The sequence below is a fragment of the Poecilia mexicana genome, unplaced genomic scaffold, assembly GCF_051168715.1.
Source record: "Poecilia mexicana isolate PSO_F unplaced genomic scaffold, ASM5116871v1 scaffold_9, whole genome shotgun sequence".
In the NCBI taxonomy this organism is placed as follows: Eukaryota; Metazoa; Chordata; class Actinopteri; order Cyprinodontiformes; family Poeciliidae; genus Poecilia; species Poecilia mexicana.
In genome coordinates this window covers 14,536,597-14,560,975 of record NW_028263378.1, presented here as the reverse complement: position 1 = coordinate 14,560,975, position 24,379 = coordinate 14,536,597, and the positions used below count along the sequence as shown (strand labels likewise).

The 24,379-nt window shown below is 36.5% G+C and overlaps 1 protein-coding gene across 1 annotated transcript; it reads right to left on the bottom strand.

Annotated features, from left to right (window-relative positions):
* Positions 1-1,136: 1,136 nt before the first annotated feature.
* Positions 1,137-22,597, bottom strand: slc1a3a (solute carrier family 1 member 3a). Its single transcript, XM_014994272.2, has 12 exons — positions 22,338-22,597; positions 21,097-21,400; positions 14,799-15,291; positions 14,104-14,431; positions 13,460-13,597; positions 6,599-6,803; positions 6,000-6,042; positions 4,639-4,907; positions 4,308-4,541; positions 4,017-4,211; positions 3,353-3,487; positions 1,137-3,098 (listed from the first exon to the last, which is right to left on the bottom strand). Exons 4-12 carry the CDS (start codon positions 14,285-14,287, stop codon positions 2,891-2,893), a joined length of 1,611 nt encoding a protein of 536 aa, XP_014849758.1. The 5' UTR covers positions 14,288-14,431; positions 14,799-15,291; positions 21,097-21,400; positions 22,338-22,597; the 3' UTR covers positions 1,137-2,890.
* Between the last annotated feature and the right edge of the window lie 1,782 nt (positions 22,598-24,379).

Below are 24,379 nucleotides of genomic sequence, written 5' to 3'. Positions count from 1 at the left end.
TTTCACAAGTGCAAGTCATTTGTGCACACAATTTGTGTAGATACATAGTATCCTATTTATCACAGCAGACATCTGTGGCTTATCAGACCAATGATTTATGCTGCTAGAGGTAGTTGAAAGGTGTGGAGGATATTTTCTTGGAACACTTTGGCATCCGAGCAGAGTTTAAGTGCAATAGCCTATTTGAGTATTGTTGCAGGCCACATTACTCTCTTTATGATCTTTGTTTACATATCTTCTGATGGCAACATACTGGTTTCTTATACATTATGAGTTCACTATATGACCTCCACAGTCACCAGATCTCAACCCAAAAGAGTGACTTTGGGTTGCAGGAAAATAGGAGGCCTGTAAATTATCAGAAAGGATTTACAAAAAGTGATGAAACAGTCAAAAGATTTTAGATTATGCAAAAAAAAGTGTCTTTAGTACCCAAACACCTCAATGTGTTTTTGAAGAAGTGCAGATGCAAAGCACTTGAAAAGATACTTAGGTGTTCAAATTTGAAAATACACATAATACAAAACTACACAGTTGTGGGTACTAAGAACATTTTGTATAATCATCTATAGATATTCATTTTCACTAGAAATACCAAGAATTTATTTTGAGTGTAGAAAATCAATGGAAGCTACAATCTGACTTCAAAAACAAGATTCTGATTGTGGCAAACTAAAAACGAAGGTTGTCTTGAATCTGTAATATGAGGTAGAGCATTAAATGAAATACTTAAATATATTATGGCTTACAAGTAGTTTCTCAAATGCATTTTGGGAAATTCATTTTTTCCCTGAAAACGTATAGTAGTTTGATATTAATCTAATTCCTGGATTAGGCAAAATCTTATTTAAGTAGATTAAAAACAGGTACTACACTTTATGCTCTCTGGCCACCAGTTTCTAAGGTTTAGTTTATTTATGGCAATTTTCTTCATTTCTTTAAAGATTTGATCAACATCTAGTTACCTAGTTGAAGCTGCATCTGTTGGCTACGGTTTGTAGTAGAAATAAAAACTTCCAACTTGACTTGCTTCACTTTGTCTATTTTAGCTACTGCAACCCAAAACAGATAAAACCTAATTCAGCTTTGTTTTAGATTTTTCTTCCTTGTGATGAAATAATGAACATACTTCCAAATGATTTGCTCATGTATTTTTTTAATAAAAATATTTCATGCAAATCAAAACTACAGCTATCTAATCAAATATGTTTGCATGCGAATGCATGAGAAGAAGCATTTGTACCAAATGAGTCACCAGCAACTGTAAACAAATTAACCTTTCAATTCCCATAAGTGTGTAATCTAATTACAGATTGGTCATAAGGCTAAAGGAGGATGTAGTTACATCTTCTGTATTTATACAATCTTCAAGAAACACATACATCGCAATTTGAATCCAAAATTCTCTTACATATTTATCTACAGGTCTTCATAAAAGTACACTATTTCTGAAATAACCTTCTAAACAAAATATCTACTATGAAAATGCAAATCCATATATTCAATGAGTTGATAAAGAAACAGCAAGCCAGACAAATTAAAAATGCAGCTGAAAATGAATGTGTTTAACAGGGAGCACAGTTAAATCAGACAAAATCAGTATCGGCTTTTGCTGAGAAACACAAGCTAGAAAATAGTGCAACACAGAATAAAATCTTTTATATTCTGCCATCTATTTGCTATTCAAAACCATCCAAATCTGATGAAACGTTCATGCATTTATGTTGCATCATATTATCACATATTGAGAAAATAAACAAGCTGGTAATTTGAAAAACCAAATAGCAAAGTAAATTGCATACCAAGAAAGACACCGTTTTCATCTTTTAAATGCCCCAAATTTCATGTTCTTGTTTAATCTGAGAAATAAAAGCTTAAACATGTTTTCTACTAAACATCACTGAAGTCTTTGGATTGTTTACATGTTTGAGTAAAATTATGCTTTTTTTTCCTGTTTTATTTTTGGTTAAAAATGAATGGCTTTACCTCTTGGATTAATAATCCATCACATCCTAAGCGAAGTCAGGTAAATTGACCTTGAATATTAAAGTAGTTTACTTGGCCTAGTTGACTCTAACCACTGGTTGAGGAAGCTGCATAACAAAAACAACATGACATCTTATTCCGGTTATGTGTACAAAAAATATATAGCTTCTATTACTACTACAGCTACACTTACTGCTTTGGTCAGTTGAGACCCAAAACTATACATTCCTAATTGTAGAACATACCATACCCTAATAAATCTAAAATATGTACAAAGCAGTTAAAGCCACTTGTGCTTGTGCAGGGGTTTGAAAAAACCCCTTTTGCAACAAAGAGTTTGGTAAACCATTCTATTTGAATGATATTTTACACATTTCATTAGTTTACAGAGAGTAGTATAACTATATGTTAAGGTTTCACATAAATCAGCAGTTACTCAACAAAAAGCCTCAATCTCAAAGCAGTCATTACTATGTACTCTGAGCTGCGTACTTAAGTGTTTAAAATAACAGAAATACCTCCCTCTAGTGAATGATGTTGGTCATTACATCTAGCAAGTAGGAAATATGGAATGAAGGCCACAGACAGCTTAGTTATGTATCTCAGGATGGATCTTTGTCCTACACTGTAAAAAAAAATGTCTCTAATTTGGTGGTTAAAGTTTAGTTGCCAGTATTTTACCATAAATTAGAGACATTTTTTTTTTTACATCAGAACAGCCAACATGACCATAGATTGTTTCCAGTCTGCAGGGTGTAAAGAGGAGCATCACACATTAGTGGAGCTTATTTGGCCTGAAATATGTTCAGGCAGGACATATAATTGCATTTAAAAATAACCCAAAAAATCCCTTTCTTGTGAGAATTCAAAAGGTCATATCAGAGAAAGGGTAGAAATCTCGCCACTACATTTTAGTGTCATCTGGAGTTGGCTTCTCATTCTCATATTCGTTCTCTGGGGAAATTAGATGATATGGCTTTTTCTCTGGCTGGTCAACCGTCTGGTTGCCCAACTCTAGGTCATTGACTCTCAACTCGTGCCGAGACAAATGTTCTACGATGCCAGCTCCGATGGAGTCACCAAGGACGTTGGTGGTGGTGCGCAATCGATCACTGAGAAACAGAGAAAGAACATGAAAACAGTCAAGAATGCAAAAACAGGATTTCAAGATGCACCAACAAAAGAACATAAAACACTGCGTCCCTTTAAATAATGCCGAGACTGCAGGGCATATTCAAAATTCAATCAATAGGCAAACAGAGCAATTGCGATGTATAGCTTTAGTACATTTTGAACAAAATCTGCAACTTGTTGTTAATTCGCCATTCAAAGGGAGTGGCTAAAGCCCATTCTCCTGGATACTTACAGGAACCAGTCAACAGCAATGATCAGTGAGATGTCGTCTGTCGGAAGACCTACAGATGTTAGCACTATGATCATGGTAACCAGGCCTGCCTGAGGTATTCCAGCTGCACCAATGCTGGCTGCCGTGGCTGTGATGCTGAGGAGAAAATGATAGACCCCAAAATATTATGCATCTCTTTTTTTTTCAGTAACCTTCTAATTTTGGTTGCTGTGGCATTTCTTTCTGATGGTGCTAAAGCAAAGGAATTCATATCCATTAAGCCTTTCCACAATTTATCACCCACAGCCAAAAATGTCAATGTATTCAGTGGGATAAGACCAACACAAGAGAATGATGGATGATATTAAATCTCTCTTTTGAAGAATAAATATATGCAAAACCCCCAAAGTTGTGCAGACACAGTAGAAAACACACCAAACATGGCAGCAGCTATGACTGAAGTGAAAGAGGATTGTACAAAGTGTTGACTCAGAAGGACTGAATGCAAATGTCACACTTTTTAGATGTTGTAGCACAGTTTATCAATCAAAGAGCCACAAATTTAGCAGATTTAGCTTAGTACATTTAGTTTGGGATAAAAGATTATTTAATTGAGTCCTGTTTTTTTTGTTTTGTTTTGTATTTTTGAACTAATATTGTTATGAGCAGCAAAATTTTGCAATACCTGATGGTGAGAATCTGTCCAAAGTTAAGGTCATAATCATTGACCTGTGCAATAAAGATGGCTGCCAGGGCCTCATATAAAGCTGTTCCATCCATATTTATGGTGGCTCCAACAGGGAGAACAAAACGGGTCACACGCTTGTCTACCTTGTTGTTTTCCTCCAGGCATTTAAAAGTGATGGGTAATGTGGCAGAGCTGTGTGAGAACAGAAGGAGTAATGGGAAAAGTCATAAGACACAGTGAAAATGTTCATGAAGACATCTCCTTGTCTATGTCAGTTGAATCACAAACCTAGAAGATGTTCCAAGGGCAGTAACAAGTGCTTGCAGCAGCCCAGCAATGAATAGAAAGGGGTTCTTTCTGGTGATAATGAAGTAGAGCGTTGGGAGGACTATGATGGCGTGGATGAGCAGGCCACTAATGACGGTTACTGTATACATTCCCAGTTGGCCGCCCATGGCTGAAATGTCATCCATCTCCACAATTTTACCAGCAATGAGGAACAAAATACCAACAGGGGCATACCTGAGGATAGCGAGTTTTACAAAAGGATTGAAACATTTCACTACATGTCATTTCTTTTTGATAATCCGTTTTTCTAGCTCACATTTCTAGTACATACCACATTATGATGGCGACCAGCCTCATGATGGCCTCATTGAGGCAGTCAAAGAAGTCTCTGAGGGGTTGTCCTTGTTCCCTCATGTTCCCAATGATCAGACCAAAGCACAAGGAGAACACCACCAAGCCCAGGGCGTTAATCCCATTCACTGATCCTGGCACTGGAATCATCTCCTCTTGGGCTATTTGCTGGCTGCCATTTTGGAGGAATATTGTGTCGTTCACCGTAACAGTCACATGGATTACTCTCTTGGCATAATGCGTCTTGAACTGAAGTTTAAAGAAAAACAAATGTGAGTTAATTAATTCCTGTTTTGGGAAAATTGATCTAAAAGTGTTTTATTTTCAGACTCAGTCAATGCTGTCTGGCCAGGACTGCGTGGTCTCGAGAGCGCCACAGTGCACACACAGGATCATTTGCGACCAAAATTAATTTTCTATTGCTTATTTGCATGTCCAATCACTGGGTGCAGTGGGTCAGGGCTGATTGGCCTGGATTTAAAGCTTCTTGTTTATTTCAAAATTAAATTGCTATTTTGGTGTTTTTTAGGATTAATGTGATTCAGTATTTTACATAACTGCCTGCCTGCCCAACAGCACATCCATTCATCCATTCATCCTGCTATTTTACCATTTTGTTGTCCATATCTCTCAGAGTGCTTCCTCGATTACATGCGTGTATAAAATAGGAAATGAGAGTGGAAACTTGCAAGGATCTCAACAGCTAAAGTTCCCATCCAACTTTTGGAAACTCCCCTTTGGATAATCAAATAATGCAATTACTATTCATATCGTTTTCTGAAAACTGTTTTGATGGGATTTTTCTTTTAATTTCTTCCCGACTTCAAAATTTCAAGAGCTCGATTTCATGGAAACAAACTCAAACAACATCCTGCAAAATAACTTTAATTTAAATTTTCTCTGGCTTTGGAAAATTCTGTTATACTGGCATGTTTTAATAATACAATGTTGATATTGAAAGAAGGCATGTGGGCAAAACCTAATGAAAGAATACAAATTTTTTTGTCAAAAGAAATCTCCATCATTCAGAGAATATTTAATGGCTGTTCTCTGACATCTTAAGTGATAAATTTTAAATATAATAATGCCAAGTTCGTATTATGTGACGCTTACAAAGTAAAAATATTCACCTGAGCTTTTCGTAAGAAGGACATTTGTGATGTTGGATGCTTCAGAAGGAACATGAAACCAAATCTTCATCTAGAGAAACATCATCTAGTTCAGCTACACTGGTGAGTAAATATCAGTGTAACGTCTCTTTGAGTGGCCTACATTTGGATGATATAATTTCATTTCACTTCTAGAATATTTAATTAGAGAGATCGGAAAAAGAAAATATACCTGTTTGGTGCAAGCTTCCACAAGGTTTGGAGGAAACATATTTCTGGAGAAAAAAAATAAAAACAATAAAAAGTAAATATTTTAAAGAGTGAACCTGGAGCACCTGCTTTTCTGTGATAAACAAGTTCTTCTTTCGAAATAGTTAAGTGCTTTTGAACAATTTGTGTTTCTGAACAGTTTCTAAATCTAAAAAGCAACAGTGTGGCAACTCCAAAGCGAGAGTAGGTCCTTTCATTTTCTTGCAGTTTTTTATTTCTTGCAAATAGTTTCTTTTTGTAGACACATGCACATTTTGTACAGATTTTCACTTTTCCCTACTCAGTTGCATGCTTTTTTAACCTGACATGCTATTTTAAATAACTGCATGTCATGTTCTTATGTTGTAAATTTGTATTTACTGTATAGTTTCTTCACATTTTCTGTTTCTATAATCCATTTGACTTTCACTTTGCTGCTGGTACACCTGAATGGATAAAAGATATCTCTATGTCCTTAGTCTATTTACAAGACAAAATGATCACTTACAACACATGTGGGTTTTGCTGCCTGATTTTTGGTGAAACCCTTTTGGGTTGTTTAGGAAGCACTGTTTTGAATACCTGATAAGATCCAGAAAGGCATCAGCAGGGCTGACCTGCTCTATCTGTTGCTGCTTGGTGAACTCGTCCTTGGATCCCTTTCCAGGGTGAATAATAAGCACCATGACTATACCGATGAACACAGCAATCACAGTTGTGGTGGTGTAGTAGATCACTGCCCTCACGCCCATTCTACCAGAAGCCCGTCTATCCAGAGAGGCGATACCTAAAGAGGACAAAATCATTCAAAAAGAAAAAATGTTTTGTTTATTTATTTTTATTTTTTTTTGATGTATTGCACAAAAATGTACTATTTCTGCCGCTGTAGGAGTGTGTTTATTCAGCAGCATATTTTTTCCCCCACCTTTAATATGCCAAGTAGCGGAAAATATTTGAACATATAAACAATGGCAAAAAGCTCCAATTGTGTCTGTGTACTGTGAAATTTCATGTTTGTGAGTAATATCTTGGCTAAAAACAAAAAAAGCTGATTCTGATAGCTTGCTTGCATAAGTGTGCACACCCTGATACTAATATATTACCAAAAGAACCCTTTTGAGTCTAAAGAAGCATTCACTTTTTATGGTAGGAGTCTATCAGCTTATCTGTCACATTTTGACTTTACAATATTTTCCACTGCATCTTGCAAAAGTCTCAGATTGCAAAGATATACTTTGTCTACAGGCCCTGCAGGTATTTCACATATTTTGTTTTTGCAAAATTTAGTTTTGTACTTAGACAAGGCCATTCCAAAACTTTAATTTTCTTCTCATGCAGTCATCTTTTTGTTGCTTTGATAATTGCATAGACTCACTGTGCTGCTACAAGTGAACTTCCACTTCTTTTTCAATCTTATACAGATAGCAGAAGGTTTTGCTTTAAAACAGAATACTTTTGAGGTGTTCATAATTTGATTTACCCTGACAAAAACCCCAGTTCTCCCTTTAGAAAAACAACCCAAGATTTTGATGGTAATACCACCACATTTCCAAAGCATGGGAACTTTTCATTGTTGGTTTTGTGCCAAACATATGTATGAATCAAAACCAAAACTTAACCTCCATCTATACATCTTGGATTTTTTTTTTTAATTCTTCACCAAAATGATACCTTTATGTAGTGAGATCCTGTTGATCTTCTCAAAATTATGTCTTAAGCTAAAGGAAATTTGATTCATAGCGAAATTAAATAAAAATATGCATTGACAAACAATTGTTTAAGGTTGAAAACACTAGCTGCAGAAATAGGTTATTTCAGTCTTTTTTTACTTACTTCTCATCAAATAGATTTGTTGACTTATCAGGTTAATTATACAGCATTTACATCAGAATAAATGTTAACGACATTTAAAAATAATTTATCATAATCTCTGTTATATTTTTATTCTTTAGCACAAAAGACTGTAACTTAGCAGGGGTGTTTGACTTTTGAAAGCTGGTAGTAATTTGATTGTGATTATTAGTTACGCCTGCCCACCGCAATCAGAATAGCATTGATGTGCCGCTAATTTCAGTGCCTTTGTGTGTCCAGTTAGCCTGGGAAAAGGTTTGGTGATTACAGGGGGAATACACCCAACTGGATTATCATCTCTGACTCCGACAACAAAGAGCCACAAGAAACACAATCTGACTGCGACCTTTAATGCTGGAAAAACAACACCTGCTGCTAAATCCCTTTGGGGGAAACTAATAAAATCTACTTTTATTTAGCAAATTCACAAACAGCTGCAGAGGTAAAATATCCAAAATATGGATCTTGAATTGTCATTTTGTCCACAAACCGAAGAAAGTAGTACACAATCTCTGCTTCTGCAAAGTCCGACATCTCTCTCTCTGTGTGTCATCAGTTTGTTGTGAACACAGTGTGCAGAGATGTTAGTTGCTGATTTCTTGGCTAAATCTAGGGCATTGTTTGTCCCTCAGAGAAAAGGATACAGGGAAAGGTGTAACTTTATGTACAAGTGATGTCTCTTTAATCCCTTTCAGCGCAACTCTTTGTTGTGTCTGGCAAAGTTTTTCAATTTAAGAACAAGATTTACTACTAAATTTCAAAAACCTGAAGCAGACTGAGAGCTAATGGTTCTCACAATAAACCATCTGTAGGGACAAAGATGGAAAAAAAGGCCACAAAAAAAAAAAAAAAAACCTGAATTAGGAGACAGGCTGCTTTAAAATAGTTCAATTCAACTATTATCTTTCTTCAGAGTTTTCTAAGCAGGCTTTGTCTGTTTGAGAGATTTATGTATGCCTTTGTAGCTCTTTGATTCTACAGATGTTTGCTGAGACGTCTGTGGATTCCTCAGAAGGTCAGTGTTGTTTGAAGATCACAACTTTACTGCCTGCCTCAAGAACTTTGGAGTTTAGGAATGACTCAGTAGAGTGAAAATGATTAGAAAACCAATTAGAAGTATCAAACAGTATCATTAGAAAGAGTACAAATGTGTTTGGATGGACATGCTGCCCCAGAATTGGACCTGTTTGTTCCTATCACCTCATCAGTTTAGGACTCAGGCTTTAGTCTGTCTCTTTCTGATCTTCTCCTTCTCCTCCTTCATTCACTCATCCCCAGTTTTTTTTCATCTCCTCTCTTTTCCACACCTCCATCACCATCTCTTCTTTCAGGGTGCCTTTTTGCACCCCAGTCTGTTCTCCTCTTGTCTCTCCCCAAATCTTTTATCCCTCCTCTCTTTTTTCTAGTTCTCTTTCATTCCGCCTTCGCTTTCTTCCCGTTCCCTGTCTGACGACCCTGGGAAAACTTGTTGACTTAGTCCACCCTGCACGTACTCACAATGATCTCCACACTGTTGTCCAGGCAACAACAGATGCAGCCTCACCAATTCAATCTTTTCAAAAGATCGAAAGGAACAAGATTGAAGGAGCGCAAGCTGAATGACTTTCTTTGTAGTTTGGGGGAATGCTCATCAGTCTGGCTCTGTGAGAGTCAGTGTGAAACACAGCATGTACAGTGCCTTCAACTTCCTCACATTTTGTCACGTTACAACTACAAACATTAACATTTTGGAAACTTTATGCAGTACAACACTAGAATGTGTTTTGTTATTTTCTGAATTTTAAAAGTTAAGACCTCATTTTGAATTTGAAATTGTAATACTGTATTTTCTTCTCTTCGGGCCTTTTCTTTTTCTTTTTATCTCTGCAACATAAAAACTCTCTGGTGGTCTCCCATTATTCTGTAAAGCATTTAGTTTTCAGGCTGTACTGAATCAAGTGCGATGGAGTCAACTGAAATGAGAAGAAATAAAAATGCATTAGCAAACAAAGCTTCTTCGAGGTTCTGTTTCTCACTTAATGAGCAGACCACATAAGCCTCTTTCTCATAAGTCTCTTTCTGTTGTTCTTCCCCTCATCCGCCTTACAGCTCAACCCTCTTTACCTTCCCTCATTTCTTACCTTCTGGGGCCCCACTATATTCAGCTCAAAACACTGCATAGGGTCCCTCTGAGGTCCGCTCGAATGTTTTTAGGCTCACAACTCAGCTTCAGTTGTAGATCGAATCAGCTCAGAAGCAAGACATTTTCACGTGGGACAACTCTTTTCACATAGAAGCACTACTCAGAATCATGTCCTTTGGACATGTCATTGTAGAAATTGCAGAAATAGATTATTCACAAAGTCTTGCTCAATATATGAAAAATACTGCTGTTATTTCAACAGAGTGGGATTAAAGCTGCTTGGTTAATTTAGGATGGGGGAAAAAAAGATGAAGCTAAAGTATGTGAGATTATTGTTTCTGATCAAAACACAGTGGGCTGGCAGATTCATTATTTTCAGCAAAAATGTGAAAAAAACTAAACAGTAATGAAATCAAAAAGCTGCATTTTAATATAAACAATATTAAATTACTAAATTACAAAATTAAATTGATGTCCCTGATAAAAATTAATTAGACTTACTAGTGACTCTTTACTAATTTATATTTGTGACATCAGAAATATCTAAAGTTGATGAAGGTTCATCATTTTATTAACATGTTTATAGACTTTTAAAAATAACAGTTTTAAATCTTTAGTACTTTTGTCTTTTACACTACTAACTTTTACTGTAATGACTCTTTATTTTAGTTTAGTGGTTATTTTTAAATGGCGTCTCCTCATATTTGATAATCATCAGCTGCATGATTTTTCATCAGAGGGTTAAAGTTAGCTCTAGCATTAAAAATATTATTGAATATAAAAATTAACAGGATTTTATGTAAAACAGGATTTTGACTTACTTGTAGAAATGATTATTCTAAAGAAAGATTTAAACACAACCTACCCATGGACATGGGAGTGGATACACAATTTTCTAAAGATTAAATCAAATATATGCTCCATGCAAACTCTTATTATGCTAAAGAAAACATTTTAAGATCCTGATGTTAAAGAGACAGTAATATGTAGTTTTCAGGCATATAGTAAAATTTCATAGCACAATCAAGTAAGTATGTTGACTTCAGTAGTTATAAAAATGCTATATATATTACCTAGAAGAAATTAGATTTTGTAATTTAATGCTTTGAAATTGGGCTGCTGTCTCTTTAAAAACTCCTGCTCCTCCTCTATTAACCAGCTCGTAGTATGAACTCAGCTGATGCGCAGTTAATTGCAGTTGGCTAGTCTGAAGGAGCTGAGTAGGGGAGTCACGAGGGAGAGCCACTTGGAAATTGCAGCCCTGAGGAGGAGCTGTGCCTCAAAGGTAGTACTAGGTCTACCTATTTTACACAGCTGAATTGGCAGGAGATTTAAGGCTTTCTCAAACATACATGAAAGAATCAAGGTAACACTCCAAGTATGTTACACAGGTTATAGCATTATAACATGCTGTAAAGCTCAAAAAGAGTGGATTTTACATAATACTGCACCTTTAAATACAATTGTGGCTCTGGATGACAAATACAAATAATTTTAAAATGCTACTTATTATTATAACCTTTGTTCTGTTTTTTTTTTCTTCATGTCAGACAGCTTTTTTCACTATAGTTTGGTTTAGTAAAACAAATACTGTAGGTTTTGACAAACTATGAGTTACAATTTTTTCTTAATACTATTCGGGGTACATCATATTCCTCCTATGATGCAATCCATTCATTAATTTGAATATATAGCATTTGTTAACTCTCTAAACATTGCTCAAAACTGAAATAATTACTACTTTAAAATCATAATAATCAAAAGATAATAATTACTCCTAATTGGCCTTGATGGACAAAGGAAAACAGCGCTCGAAGACAAAAGGAACTGTTGTAGTAATGTAACTGCTGATAATGTATACTTTTCTGGAAACAGAGACAAACAACCTGGAAACTGAACGACGTACTTCTGTGATCTCTACACGTTGTGGCTGAGATCATGTGTTGTGAACAAATCAGGATGCTGATGTTATGCTCTGCTGTAACACAAAGCCGACTATTATAAGATGCGTCTGTGTCATCCCCACTGAAGACCGGGCTCTCTCCCTGTCAGTCACTACAAAAGCCGCACATTTACTCCTGCAGTATTTGTCAGTCAGGGTTAAGTAAAACTAACCACTGGCTGCATCCTGGCACTGTTGGCCAGGTGATTATACAAGTGAATACAATTTCTCCTTCCAAACAAACAGCCCACGATCCATAGAAATCTCACCAGGACGCCTTCTGTTTTTGCTGTTCAGAAATACTGGTCCGACTGGGAAGGGCTCAGAACAGCACCTGGGTAACGTACATTAAACACAATAGAATAACTGCTGTTGTTGCATCCGAATCAAAGCCATTATTAGGTCAAACATGTGATTCAGAACAGAACTGCAAGTCAGCATGTTTGGATGTCGCTTATGAGCTCATCCACCTTGATAGCAACAAAGCATGTTGGCTTACAAAACATATGGCTCACTTTACCGCTTGTAATGTACTTATAGATCGGTGGAGCCGCAGAATAATAAACAAGCAGGCATCTGTGGTGTTTCACAACAGAAGGGCTTCATCCAAAGACAAAGCTCAAAAGTCAAAGAACGAAATGTAAAAGGAGTTGTTGACAGAAACAGTGTTAGAAGACGAAGGGGGAGGATTTTCTAACGACAAAATGAGAAGTAAGCTGTGGAGTCATGCAGAGGAGACACAGAGAAGGTTGGATGAGAGAAATACAATATTGTTAATACGAGGCGACGGAGGAGCATGTTGCGTTGTCTTTAAGTTGTGAGATAAAAAGGTTAAACGAAGGACCGTGGGAGTAGATCTGTGGATGTGTGTTACTGAGTATTTAAACCAGGTGCAGTCAAGGACAACACTTTTTACATTAAACAAGCTTTGAGGGTGATCAGTTTTACTACATTAACATTGAGATGCTGGTAAAAAAAAAAAAATTAAAAAAAAAGGATCAAATGAGTGCAGCACATGAAAAAACTATTAATACACCATTTAATATCTGTCTCTTTCTCTGTTACCTTTTTTCTTATTTATGTAAAATAAATAGCTTATTTATTTATTTTTCGAATTTTTCGAACCGTGGTTTTCTAATTTTATTATCCGATGAAATGAGATGCATTTAGTGATTTCAGCAGGGTGGATTGTTCAGTCAGCTTGTTAAAGTAACACAGAACAGGAATGTGTGCCTCATCAGACAATGGCCCGGATGGCCCCCTAGCTGGTTAACATTGTTCTAGTGTCACTGTTGATATGCTATGTAAAAAGAAGGCATTTTAAATATTTTGTCATCTACCCCATAGTGTACATGCAATCTTTTCTTTTTATGAACTTGTGTTTTTTTTCACACTAAAACCTTTTTACTAATACAAGTCAAGATATAACAAGCATCCAGCAACACTTCCAATTAGTTTTTTCTTGTCAAATGAATGCACGTCCTCTTTCTGATCCAGCTTGTTGTTACACAAAGCTGTTTTATAATACCTGTGATAAGACTCGAGACCAGCAACGGCAGCACCAGCATCTGGAGCATTCTCATCAGCAGCTCTCCAGGAAAGGAGAAGTACTTCACTTCACGGTAAGACAGTTTGTATGGACGCAGAGAAAATCCCAGGATTATGCCTGCAGGGAGATCAGATGTGGAGGAAAAAGTGGTAAATTATGATATTCTACTCAGGACCAGAAAGAGTCGAGCAACAGTGTTCAACCAGAACAAGTCACATGTCTATTTTTATCCAATTAGTCAATTGTTCACTCCACCACAAATATATTGACAGTTCCAGCTGACAGATTGTGAAATCTGACAAACATCCTAAATTTAACAATCTGACTTGGTGTATTTCTAGCTGCAGATGTCCCTTGCTTTAGTCGGGTCAGCTTCACCTCCTCCTGGGCAGAAGTCAGGGGTCAGTAGAGAGAATTCAAAGGTCAGGCATGGGGTCAAGGAAAGACTAGTCTGTTAAATCCATCAGCGCTGACTGTGTTAGGTCTTTGGTCCATTATGTGGGGAATTTTTACAAGGAATGATGAGGTCTCACTTGTAATTAATTAAATTGCTCAGAGAGCCCAGAACATAAACCATTCAGTGGTCCAAGAGAAAAGCAATCCCTAGACAATTTATTCCTTACCTGTAATAACAGCAGTGATGGTTAGAATGACAAAAGCATTTTTCATGAAGAACCCCTTCACTTCGTCCTTCTTGATGTTCTCCACTCTCTTCTTGGCGAGCAGCGACCTGGACTGGATCCCGGCTCGGATTTGGTGAAGACCACTGCGGCTCCTCTGTGGATTCTCTCCATTGCTTTGAGTCATATTTGTGGCTGGAATCTGCAGAGCTGCTGTTCACAAGCAGGCCTTCGCAGTGACGGAAACACTACAGATGCGCTGATGACTAGGTTCAAGTCCTGTTGCTCCTGAGTGTCACACCTCTCCTTTGGTTAAAGGATTAGTAGTTACCTGCTCAAAAGAATGACACAGACAAGAAGTTTTGTTAGATGAAACATGGAGCAAGCACAAAAACAAGTTATCTGTGTTAAATTATAACATTTCTGACTGCTGTTGTGTCTGACAGAAACAATCTTAACACCAAGACAGATAGAAATCCGGTGTATAAAAGATGTTTTAACATCCAAGTCAAGACAAAACTGCATTCTGAGTGAAACACCAGCATTCTACTGGCAGCTGTAAAGAATTTGCAAACTTCCTTTTCTGCACACACGTGTACAGTTTGGCTTAGACAGGCAGGTCAATTCAAAAACAGAAGCTCTGCTTCTGAGTTGTACAGTAGATGATAAAATATGGACACAGAGGCTATTTTCAATACCTTTAGGTTTGAGCAATAAGGTCCTCTGGAGCAATGTCTGAGTTTTCCAGGGAAAAGGTCAGGTTTAAAGCTTGGATCGGTGTGAGAGAGGTCCTTTGGCTATGAGCAGACTGTGCAGCCAGCAATGAAGAGATATTCAGTGGAGAAAGAGAGGGGTGGGGAAAGGGAAGGAGGGCTCAGCGTCAGGGATGAGGGAACGAAAGAGCCAGTGAGAAAATGGAGGCGGTGCCCTCGCAGAAAAGTGGTAGTCACTGAGTCGCACAGCGTGGGCTTGAGGGGAAATGGAGGGCGGGGAGTAGGCAGCTGAAAAAAATGAAATAAGGTAGAGGAGGGGTGCTTTTCAGGCGGAGGCAAACTTGAGGAATAATGAGCTTTTCAAAAAGAAAAAAGAAAAAAGAAAAAAGGACCTTCTTGTGTTTTTCTGTCTCTCTCAGCTGTCCTTTGAGACAGTGGTTTTTTTCATGCTTCATAAGTTCAGCCTGACCAGGGGTTCCTGCAGAGAATGAGTCAACATAGTAAAGCAAACCCTATCAAACAAAACGGGGTTGATTAGCAGTGTGTTGTGAAAGTTGAACCATGGGATAGACTGTTATAACCAAGTGGACGGCTCTCAATTAGAAGAAAAATAGAGGCTTTGCAAATATTTTTGCAAGTAAAATCTGGTGTGACTAGGATATGGATTTGGCTGACTGTGATTAGCAAATAAACAGCGTAATTAAGTTCAAAGAACAGGGGATGAAGTTGTAGAGACATTAAACCAAGGTGAGCTTAACTAGATGTAATAATAATGCATACCACCATTTGTAATGTGTAAAAAAAAAAGAATAAATTTAAAACCACTTAGACTATTCCTTCTGCTTTTATGTGCTCTAACTAATTTATGTGGGCCTGTCAAATAACACCTAAGTAAGATGTACTGACAATTTTATTTGTAACAGATGTGAAAAAGTTCAAAGGGCATGAACTCTTGGAAAGCTCAACGTGTGCATGATGTTGGAACATCTCCAAGAAGTCAGCAAAATGTGGCCTTTCAGTACATTTCCTCTATACAAAGTCCTGTTGGTGTTTACATAAAAAAAAACCATCTGTGTAGAATTTAGTATGGTAAACTAAAAAGAGACAGCAAATATTTGCCAATTGCAAGTGGGGCAACTGGCTAACTAGCTTCTGCCAAGAAAGCAACGTCATTTGTACATCATGCTTCATGGAAGTTTGTAGAAAATTAGCAGAGTGCAGTTACACTTCATGTTATTTAAAACAATGGATGCTTCACTTCCTACAAGAGTATTATGCAATGCATTGGTATTTATTCTGGCAGAAAAATCCACCAAATGTAAAACGATCAGTTTTAAATAAACAGTGGGTTGTTATGTGCACAATTTTTCACCCGAGTTGTTTTTATTAACTTTGTGTGTTTCGAACATGAGGAAAACCCGCAATATGACAAAAACCGTGGATGTATGCGTACTGATTAACAAAACAGGATTCATTAAAATTAGAAGATTTTTTCTCTCTCTTTGCTTTGTGTTCGGATCAGATTATTTAGATGCGCTTTAGGAAAAGGAGCTGCACATTATTACAGTGTTTGGTTTGAGTTAGTTTGAGGAAAATTCCAAGTGGAGCTGCAACATGTTTTAAATTATGAAAGAGTCTCCCACTGTGATGTAAAAAAAAAAAAAAAAACCTTTCAGATACAAATTGTGGTCTCAGAGGCCTTGAAAAGCTCGGGGGAATAATACTTGTGATAAGCAAGACTTTGTTTCTCAAGACGTTTTGTAGCAGATAGGCAGACACTTCATACTTAACTTATATGAACAAGTACAATGAGTTTCAAACTTTCTTTGTCAAGTGTGATTTCCGTAATTCATGTAGGACTATAAGGGTAATTCGACCGTAAGATGGCAAATTTAACCAGCTTCATGTAACAGGGAAACGGTCCCAAAATAATAGGTTAAAAAGATGTTAAGTGTCAAACTTTTTCATTTGATCCTTGGATATAAAGGATCACTTTAACTTAGCTAATTTATCAAAAGGTTCAATGTAGGACAACGAGTAACAGCTCTCATACCTTATGTCAGCATGTCATTGTGACTTGCAGATTTAAATTTGTACAATTGGCTGTGTAATCACCAAACATTGACTCTGCCTCTCATGTGAGACTCTGTCTCAGTACATTCCAGAAATCAACAACCAGGTCACTTGAGCAGGTGTCTATCACAAGCCTGGCATTCGATAGACCGATGAAACAAAACAAACAAACATGTGCTCACATACTCACTCGATCAATTTAGAACTGACTGATTTCTGAACGTGAATGTTTCATTTTCTGGAATGTAGAAGAAAGACCTAGTAAATTGGCTTGTAAGTGTTCATATTACAAAACCCTTCCACATTTTGTGACATTAAAATCACACATTTTCAGAAATTTAAAATATAATTTTATGTGAGGCACCAACACAAAGAACTTTTCTAAATGTTTTACAACTAAAGATGTAAAAAGACTTAATGAATTTGTATTCAACCTCCCAGTTAAATATTAGCAAATAATGATTTTTCTCTTCAGTCACTACAACTCTTTTGGAAGATTTTGAAGTTTCTTTTTGTTAATTAACACCCATTGCTTGCAAAGTGTATCAGATTATCAGATTGAACCGTGATCGTCTATAAAAGTCTTAAAATGTACAGGCTCTCAGTTGGTTTTTTCTTGGATCTTTCTTGCCAATGAATACACTCATTTAAACCACTTCATTGTAGCACATAGGGTGTCAGTGCTAATGCCCTCCTCCTGGCTATGACTGGTTGTTTCTGACCAAGGAGTGTGTTTCTGCAGGTGGCTGTAGGACTGCAGGGAGGAGACAGAGGAGCTTAATTTTTCACAGATTGTCTCATATTCTACTGTCAGGACACAGGGACAACTTAACTCTATAAAAGTTATCTACTGTAGTTTTAAGAGGTTTTCTTTAGTTGTCCTGTGTCCATCTTGCCATGAGAACAATCATCCCAGCAGCCTTATACTGCCACCTCTTCTGTCATGGTGGTGATTCTGTGTAGGGTGATGTGCAATGCTAGTTTTCAGCCTCACAGAGTATTTTGCATCATCTTCCTCATATTTGTTGTAAACCTACATGGCTGCTGCCAAACTATAAAGCTAATATAAGTTCATGCAGGGGACCCTGCCAGTGGCTGAGTTAGAATTGGCTCTCTAAATAATGCACTCATTGCCTGGCCTGCTAGTTTACAGTTATTTCACAGTCAATACATTTCAAATGAGCGTAAAAAACAGGGATGCTTTGAGATGTCAAAGCCACAGATATTGTTTTACATCCATCTCCCCAACTTTATTCCTGGCCTATCATCTGTCTTCTGTGGTCTTTATAATGCCGTTTCTTCTCTAATGTTCTCCAACAGAGCTCTGAAATGAAAACTAAAAAGACAAGATTGATCTGAGGGTATGCGATTGTTAGGAGATAGTTCATATTTAGACAACCTCTAAATTCAACAATGAGAACAAACAGAGATAAAACCTTTTTTAGGCAGTGAAATTATACCATAGTACAATTAGCTGTTGGTTAAATCATCATTCAGCCGAGACTCCAGGGTGAGCATTGCTGGTTTTGAGCACAAAAATCGATTCCTGTTTATGAATGTCCTTGACATGTAATCTATCAGAATCCCTGTCCATCATCTCCTGGGTTTCAGAAACCCTGAACGGCTTCTTTCAACACTTTGGCTTTAGCCCGAGTCACATAGAATGCAATGTCTGATGTTATGTTGTCAATGCTGCTGATCCGATTTTTAAACTTGCTGCTTTATTTGTTTGGACAAAGAGACAACAATGAAGGAAATCGAGGATGATCCAACAATTTCTTTCAAAAAGCTCTTCTTCGAATCTTGCAATTGGTCACAAATGTCCAGGTTTATTTTCAGAAAACTTGTCTTAACATATAGTTGCTTCGGCAGTGGCCTCAGCTTCATACATGTTACCGCATGTTAACCACATTTTTGTGGGAGGAATGTAAATATTTTTAAGAGGATTCATCCATTACTTTCATTGTTGTTGGTTCAGTCATGAGCTTATGGTGACATTCTTGAGCCAGCATGCAGGCAGTGAATCCGTCTTTAATCTGTGATCACATTTTGTATTTCAGCTTCATGTGGACTACATCAAGAGTTAATAGCAAAAGTTCTCCCTGAACATTGTATGAACAACACCAGATGCGACAGAGCCAAACTCTTGACTTTATTTAATAATAAAAAATGTAATTTGTTATCACTATTCCACACCTTCATAACAGAGACCCACAGAGTGACTGTCATACTGCTAACGTAATTCACCGAGCCAAACCACAAAAAATGGATGTTGAACGTATCACAAAACTTTTATTTAAAACTGCTAAATGAGTATGTGAAGATTTTCTGAAACACCTCTTAACCCATTTTCATTCGGAAAAAAGAATGACACGATTTGATCACTCTATTGCTTATATGATGATTTAAATGGCAGCAGGGCACATTTTAGCTTAGACTGGCTCAGTTTAACTTAGTCTAACTTAGTTTAGTTTATCTTAAGACAACACAATAAACAGAAGAGCATCTGGTTAAGTGAGTTCAAAGGTACAGGTTTCTATCTCTGCTGAAGCCCTTTTGGCTTTCTCTTTATAAGATTTGAAACTGTTTACTGTGTTCCAAAAATAACCCAACTTTCACAAGAATTAGAGAAGTAGTTCATTGATATAAATCCTCAATAAAATGGTTAAGCACTGAGATTTTAGTGCCTCCATGTTTTAGTCTCAGAAACCATGGATTGAAACCAAAAACCTTTACTGTTTTGTACATTTTTGTTTTAAAATATATTTGTCAAATTTAAATACAAATTATTTTCTGTTGGGATAAAACATGTTCTTGTAGGAATTGGGTCAAATATTTTATGTATAAATACATAGACTGAGAAGAACTCAGACATATTTTTATTTAAAGAGCTCAATCAAAACAGTGACACTCTTCTGCTACAGCTCTTTTAAAAATAATATGTGAAAATAGTGAGTAAAAAGGAACTATGCCCATTATGCAAATAATAAACATAAACTTGGAAAAAGTTTTCCCATTTATGTATGTGAATACAATCAAACATTTTCTTAAAAACGAATAACCAGAAATCGATTTTTGTATCTATGTGGATGAGGATTCTAAATACAAATATATTCTTAAAACTCATAATGAAAGAGAAGCAAAAAAAAAAAAAAATCTGACTTCTGACACATTCCCAAACGGGCACTACAATTATTGTATACTTCCGCTGTAGGAGGCGCTGTTTCTTCTGTCATGATGAGTTTATATTTGGATATTTTTTTTTAAAATTCTTTTTAGTTTCGTCACATTTTTCTATCACATTGTGAGCTCTGTGTTAAAGCAACACCGATCAATGCCAATATAAAATATGGGCATTGATGTCATGGGCTGAAGCATTTACTTTACTTGTTTAGGTGTTGAGGGCAACAGAGAGTGAGAAAATTGCAAAATGTTTTGTTTCTCTTTGTCAAAGAGTTATGGGTTTTGTTTTCAGATATAAAAAGAAAATCAAACCAAATTAAACCTTGTTGCTAGTACGTGTTTGATATATATTTTTTTATTACTGATGTTTTATGAGAAAATCCAATTACCCGAAAATCTCTTAACCCATCAGAATTAATTACAAAGAAAGAATTTGATTTAGAAAAAAAAAACTTCTATATTTACAGTACATCTCATTTCCCTTTTCATCTTATTTTTTTTAACTATCCTGCTTTATAGCAAACAGACTCTGTATTCTGTAAGTGACAAAAGCAATTACACCATCGGAGGTCTGCACTCATAAGTTAAACCAATTATGGGTGGAACGTTGAACTAAACTGTTTATTTTGTTAACTCTTGGCGTGAGTATCTGTGGACTGATTGTCGATTATTCTGTTAAAGGCGTCACAAGGAGAGCTGGGATCACAGAGAAGATTTCCAATGTTGACATAATTTTTCTAAGTCATGACAGAAAGAGTAAATATTTGTATTTAGTCCAAAATGAAGAAAAGTTCATTTCCGTTCCAACTTGATCAAATTATACAGCATTGAGAAATATTTTATTTGCAACTTAATGCAAACTTTTAAAATAAGTCATGGTTTGGTAGCCGAAGGGGGAATTATGTAACCAAGTTCTGCTTTAAATCCCCTCAGCCCACCTTCATATCCACGCATACCAACACACATTTTATCCATGAACAACAACCGTGGCCCAAGTCTCGGTACCAGAAAGAGTATGTAACTCTACCTTCTCCTAGTGTACCAAGCCAGATGGGAGTGGTCCATTCCCAGTGGGGAGATGTATCCAGGACAGGTCATAAGATCTGCAGTGTGCAGAGGCTCTCAGGGGACACTCCGAACTGGGGCTACATTGTTAACCAGCATCATTGTCTGCAAGGGTTTCCCATGGATCAAATGTTGAAAACTTCAAACCCAGAGGTCTCATAGCTGCTCAATGAGCACGCTGGGAGACAGGACTGTTCACACACGGTTTCTCACTGATCTGAACGAGGCCTCGTTGGACACAGTCACCGTGGCTCATCATCTGGATGCTGAAGAAAGAAAAAGGGGAGATGCTTTAGCAGAATAGGAAAAAGGGAAAATAAAGCAGCAGCAAAATATGCAGAGGACGACTGAAATGCTGTATTACTGTTACATAGTGGCTAAAAGCAGCAAAGCTCACTGCACAGAAAAACTAAATTTGTCATTTCATTTTCAGATGACAGTCCTTCAAACTATCTTTGCATGAAAAGAGCTGGAAAGAAAGCAACTTCATTTGCTTCATTTGAGATAATGTGACTGAAAACTCAAGATAAAATCAAATGTAAAGTTTGTGAATCAATTCTGCAGCAGTTCACTTTAGGTAACAAAACAGCTGGCGCACAGATTTTGCAATTGCATTTGCTCTAGTTGTTGAAGGTCATCTGTGTTTGGTCAAAGAGCAGCAAAAACACAACATTGACCTATAATCTTTACCAAAAAAAACCTGTTATTTCTGCCTGCTTTAGCTTAAAGTGCCCAGCAAAAGCATTCACACCGTTTTGAACATTTCACATTTTATCATGTTTCGACCTCAAACTTTTATGGACTGTATTGAAATAAAATCCAGATGTCACTTTATTAGTAATTAAAGTGGCCAGTACATAAGCTTACATTAGCTTAAATCCAGTAGTTTGTGAAGACCTAAGATGTTTGCCAGAGAACAACAGCATTATAGAGAACAAGAAACACAGCAGATGAGTCAGGGAATAGGCTGCACAAGGTTGAAGTTGATGTAAGTTATAAAACTTTATTGCACGCTTTGAGAATCTGATTGCACAATCCATCACCTAAAAGTGGAAAGACTGTCACCGTTTCATCTTGACTCTTTCCTAGACAAAGTTATTGCTGCAGCTAACTGTTTGTGCTCTCTTCCATCCTAAAGCCTTTAAAGAGGCAGTATCCTTTAAAATCAACTTTTTTAGATGTACATTTCATATTATAACATACCTGGGGCGTTGCCTTGATTCTTGCATGTTTGTGAACTCCTTTGATCTCCCATGGCAACTATTCAGCTGTCCAAAACTAATGGTTGGACCTAAGCACCACCTTCAAGGCACAGCTCCACCTTAAAGCTGCAGTTAGCTTCCAAACTTCTGCCTTACAGAGCAGCCCAACCCCATGGCTCCCCCAACTCAACACCGTCAGACTCGCCAGAAGCAATTAGCAAACCACCTTTTGTAATTGCGCATCTAATGACCTCAGGAGCTATTTCTCAATGCAACACTAGTAGAAACATTGTTAAATGGTTAATAGAGGAGAGCTGTTGTGATGACTTACTGAAGGCGGAGTTTCAGAAAGAGCAGGAGTTTTTAAAGAGACAGGTCCAATTTCAAAGAAAGTAAAATGTATTTTATTTTCTTTAAACACTACTGTGTTGTGTTTTTGCTGCTCTTTTAATATATATAGCATTTTTAGAACAGCTGAAGGTAACATAGTTACTTGATTATGCTATAAAGTGGTACTAGCTGCCTGGAAAATACATAATTCAAGCAATTGTCTACTGTCACTACATGCCCATTCTGGAGGAGTGAATTTCCTTAAATAGAAAACATTTTTTGTTCATTTTTTTTTTTTTTTATCAATTTCAATAGTGGACTGTTTAAATATGATCATTTGGAGTGAATGTATGATTGGATAGAACACAATTTTTTTGTAAAGTGACTTGAGATGCCATGTGAATTGCTGTAAACAGAACTTAAATTGAATTGCTTCATTATGTAATACGTAGTAAGATCACATATATTTTTATATGTCTTAATTTGTGTGAATATTTTATGCCTAATGAAAAGTGCATTTGGAAGCCTTCCAAAGTAAACAGGGATACAATTTCAGTGTACTTTTTTCAATCAAAAGTATTAGGTTCAATGACTACAACATTTAAGCTTCTCAAATGCTGTGTACTTTATGATCCCAATGGGGATAAGTTGAAACCTGATCAGAACTTTATTAAAAGATCTTCTCAAAGATTTGAACTTGACACAACTTCAAAGTGAAAACCAGCTTTATAAAAGACTAAAGAGACAAAAGAATAAGCAAAAATATGGCAGCGACATGAAGAACAGAAGATTATCATGTCACTTTATCAAGGTTTGCTGTCATCATATCAAAACTGCCTTTCAGATTATTGCTTTCAGGGATTTATAGTCTTCTTTTAATGTACATGGTGAATACAAGAGTATCAATGAAATAGCCTAATTTTGTTAATAAATATCAATATTACCCAAAATAATAATTTAATTTGGGTAATATAATGGTATAGTTATTTGCAACTGTAAACATATAATTTTCCTTAAATGTTGCTACATTTGCTACAAGACTTCGGACTGGAAAAAGAAATCTTGAAGAATAACACTGCCTCCCCCTAGCGGTGACAACTGCAAAGGATTAGTGTCTTTATAGTTAATCAGAATAGAATAGAATAGAATAGAATAGAATAGAATAGAATAGAATAGAATAGAATAGCTACATTATAACATTAAAAGATTTTAGCTAAGAGTTAAAATAAATAATCACATTGACATAATGGTAAATAGATTATAAGAAAAGAATTGACTAGGGAAATGTTAAAAAGCTTGAATATTTGAATACTTACTGGTATAATTACATTGTGAATGAAAACATAAAACATGATGAAATAGACACAAGCATATTATGCAGTAAGCAGGAAGCTGTGACTTTTTCCTCTTCTAACACATTGTGCAAATGAGATTGCCCTGAACTGGTAGGAACTCAAGCGTGTAATGGCTCAAGGGATGAAAATTTCAGAATCTGCTCATACTGGCCTCGAAGATTACAAAAAGAGAGCAGTTCATGGTGAGGATAACTGGGATCACAGATGATGGCGTACAGACACAAACAAAAAAAAAAGGTTGTTTCCAGCCTTTAAATAAACAAATACATATTTGTGTAACAAAATGTCTGTTTTTAAACCAATTTTTTTTTCTTAGTTTCAAAATAAATCCACAACTAATAGGTTTCCTTTTTTACTT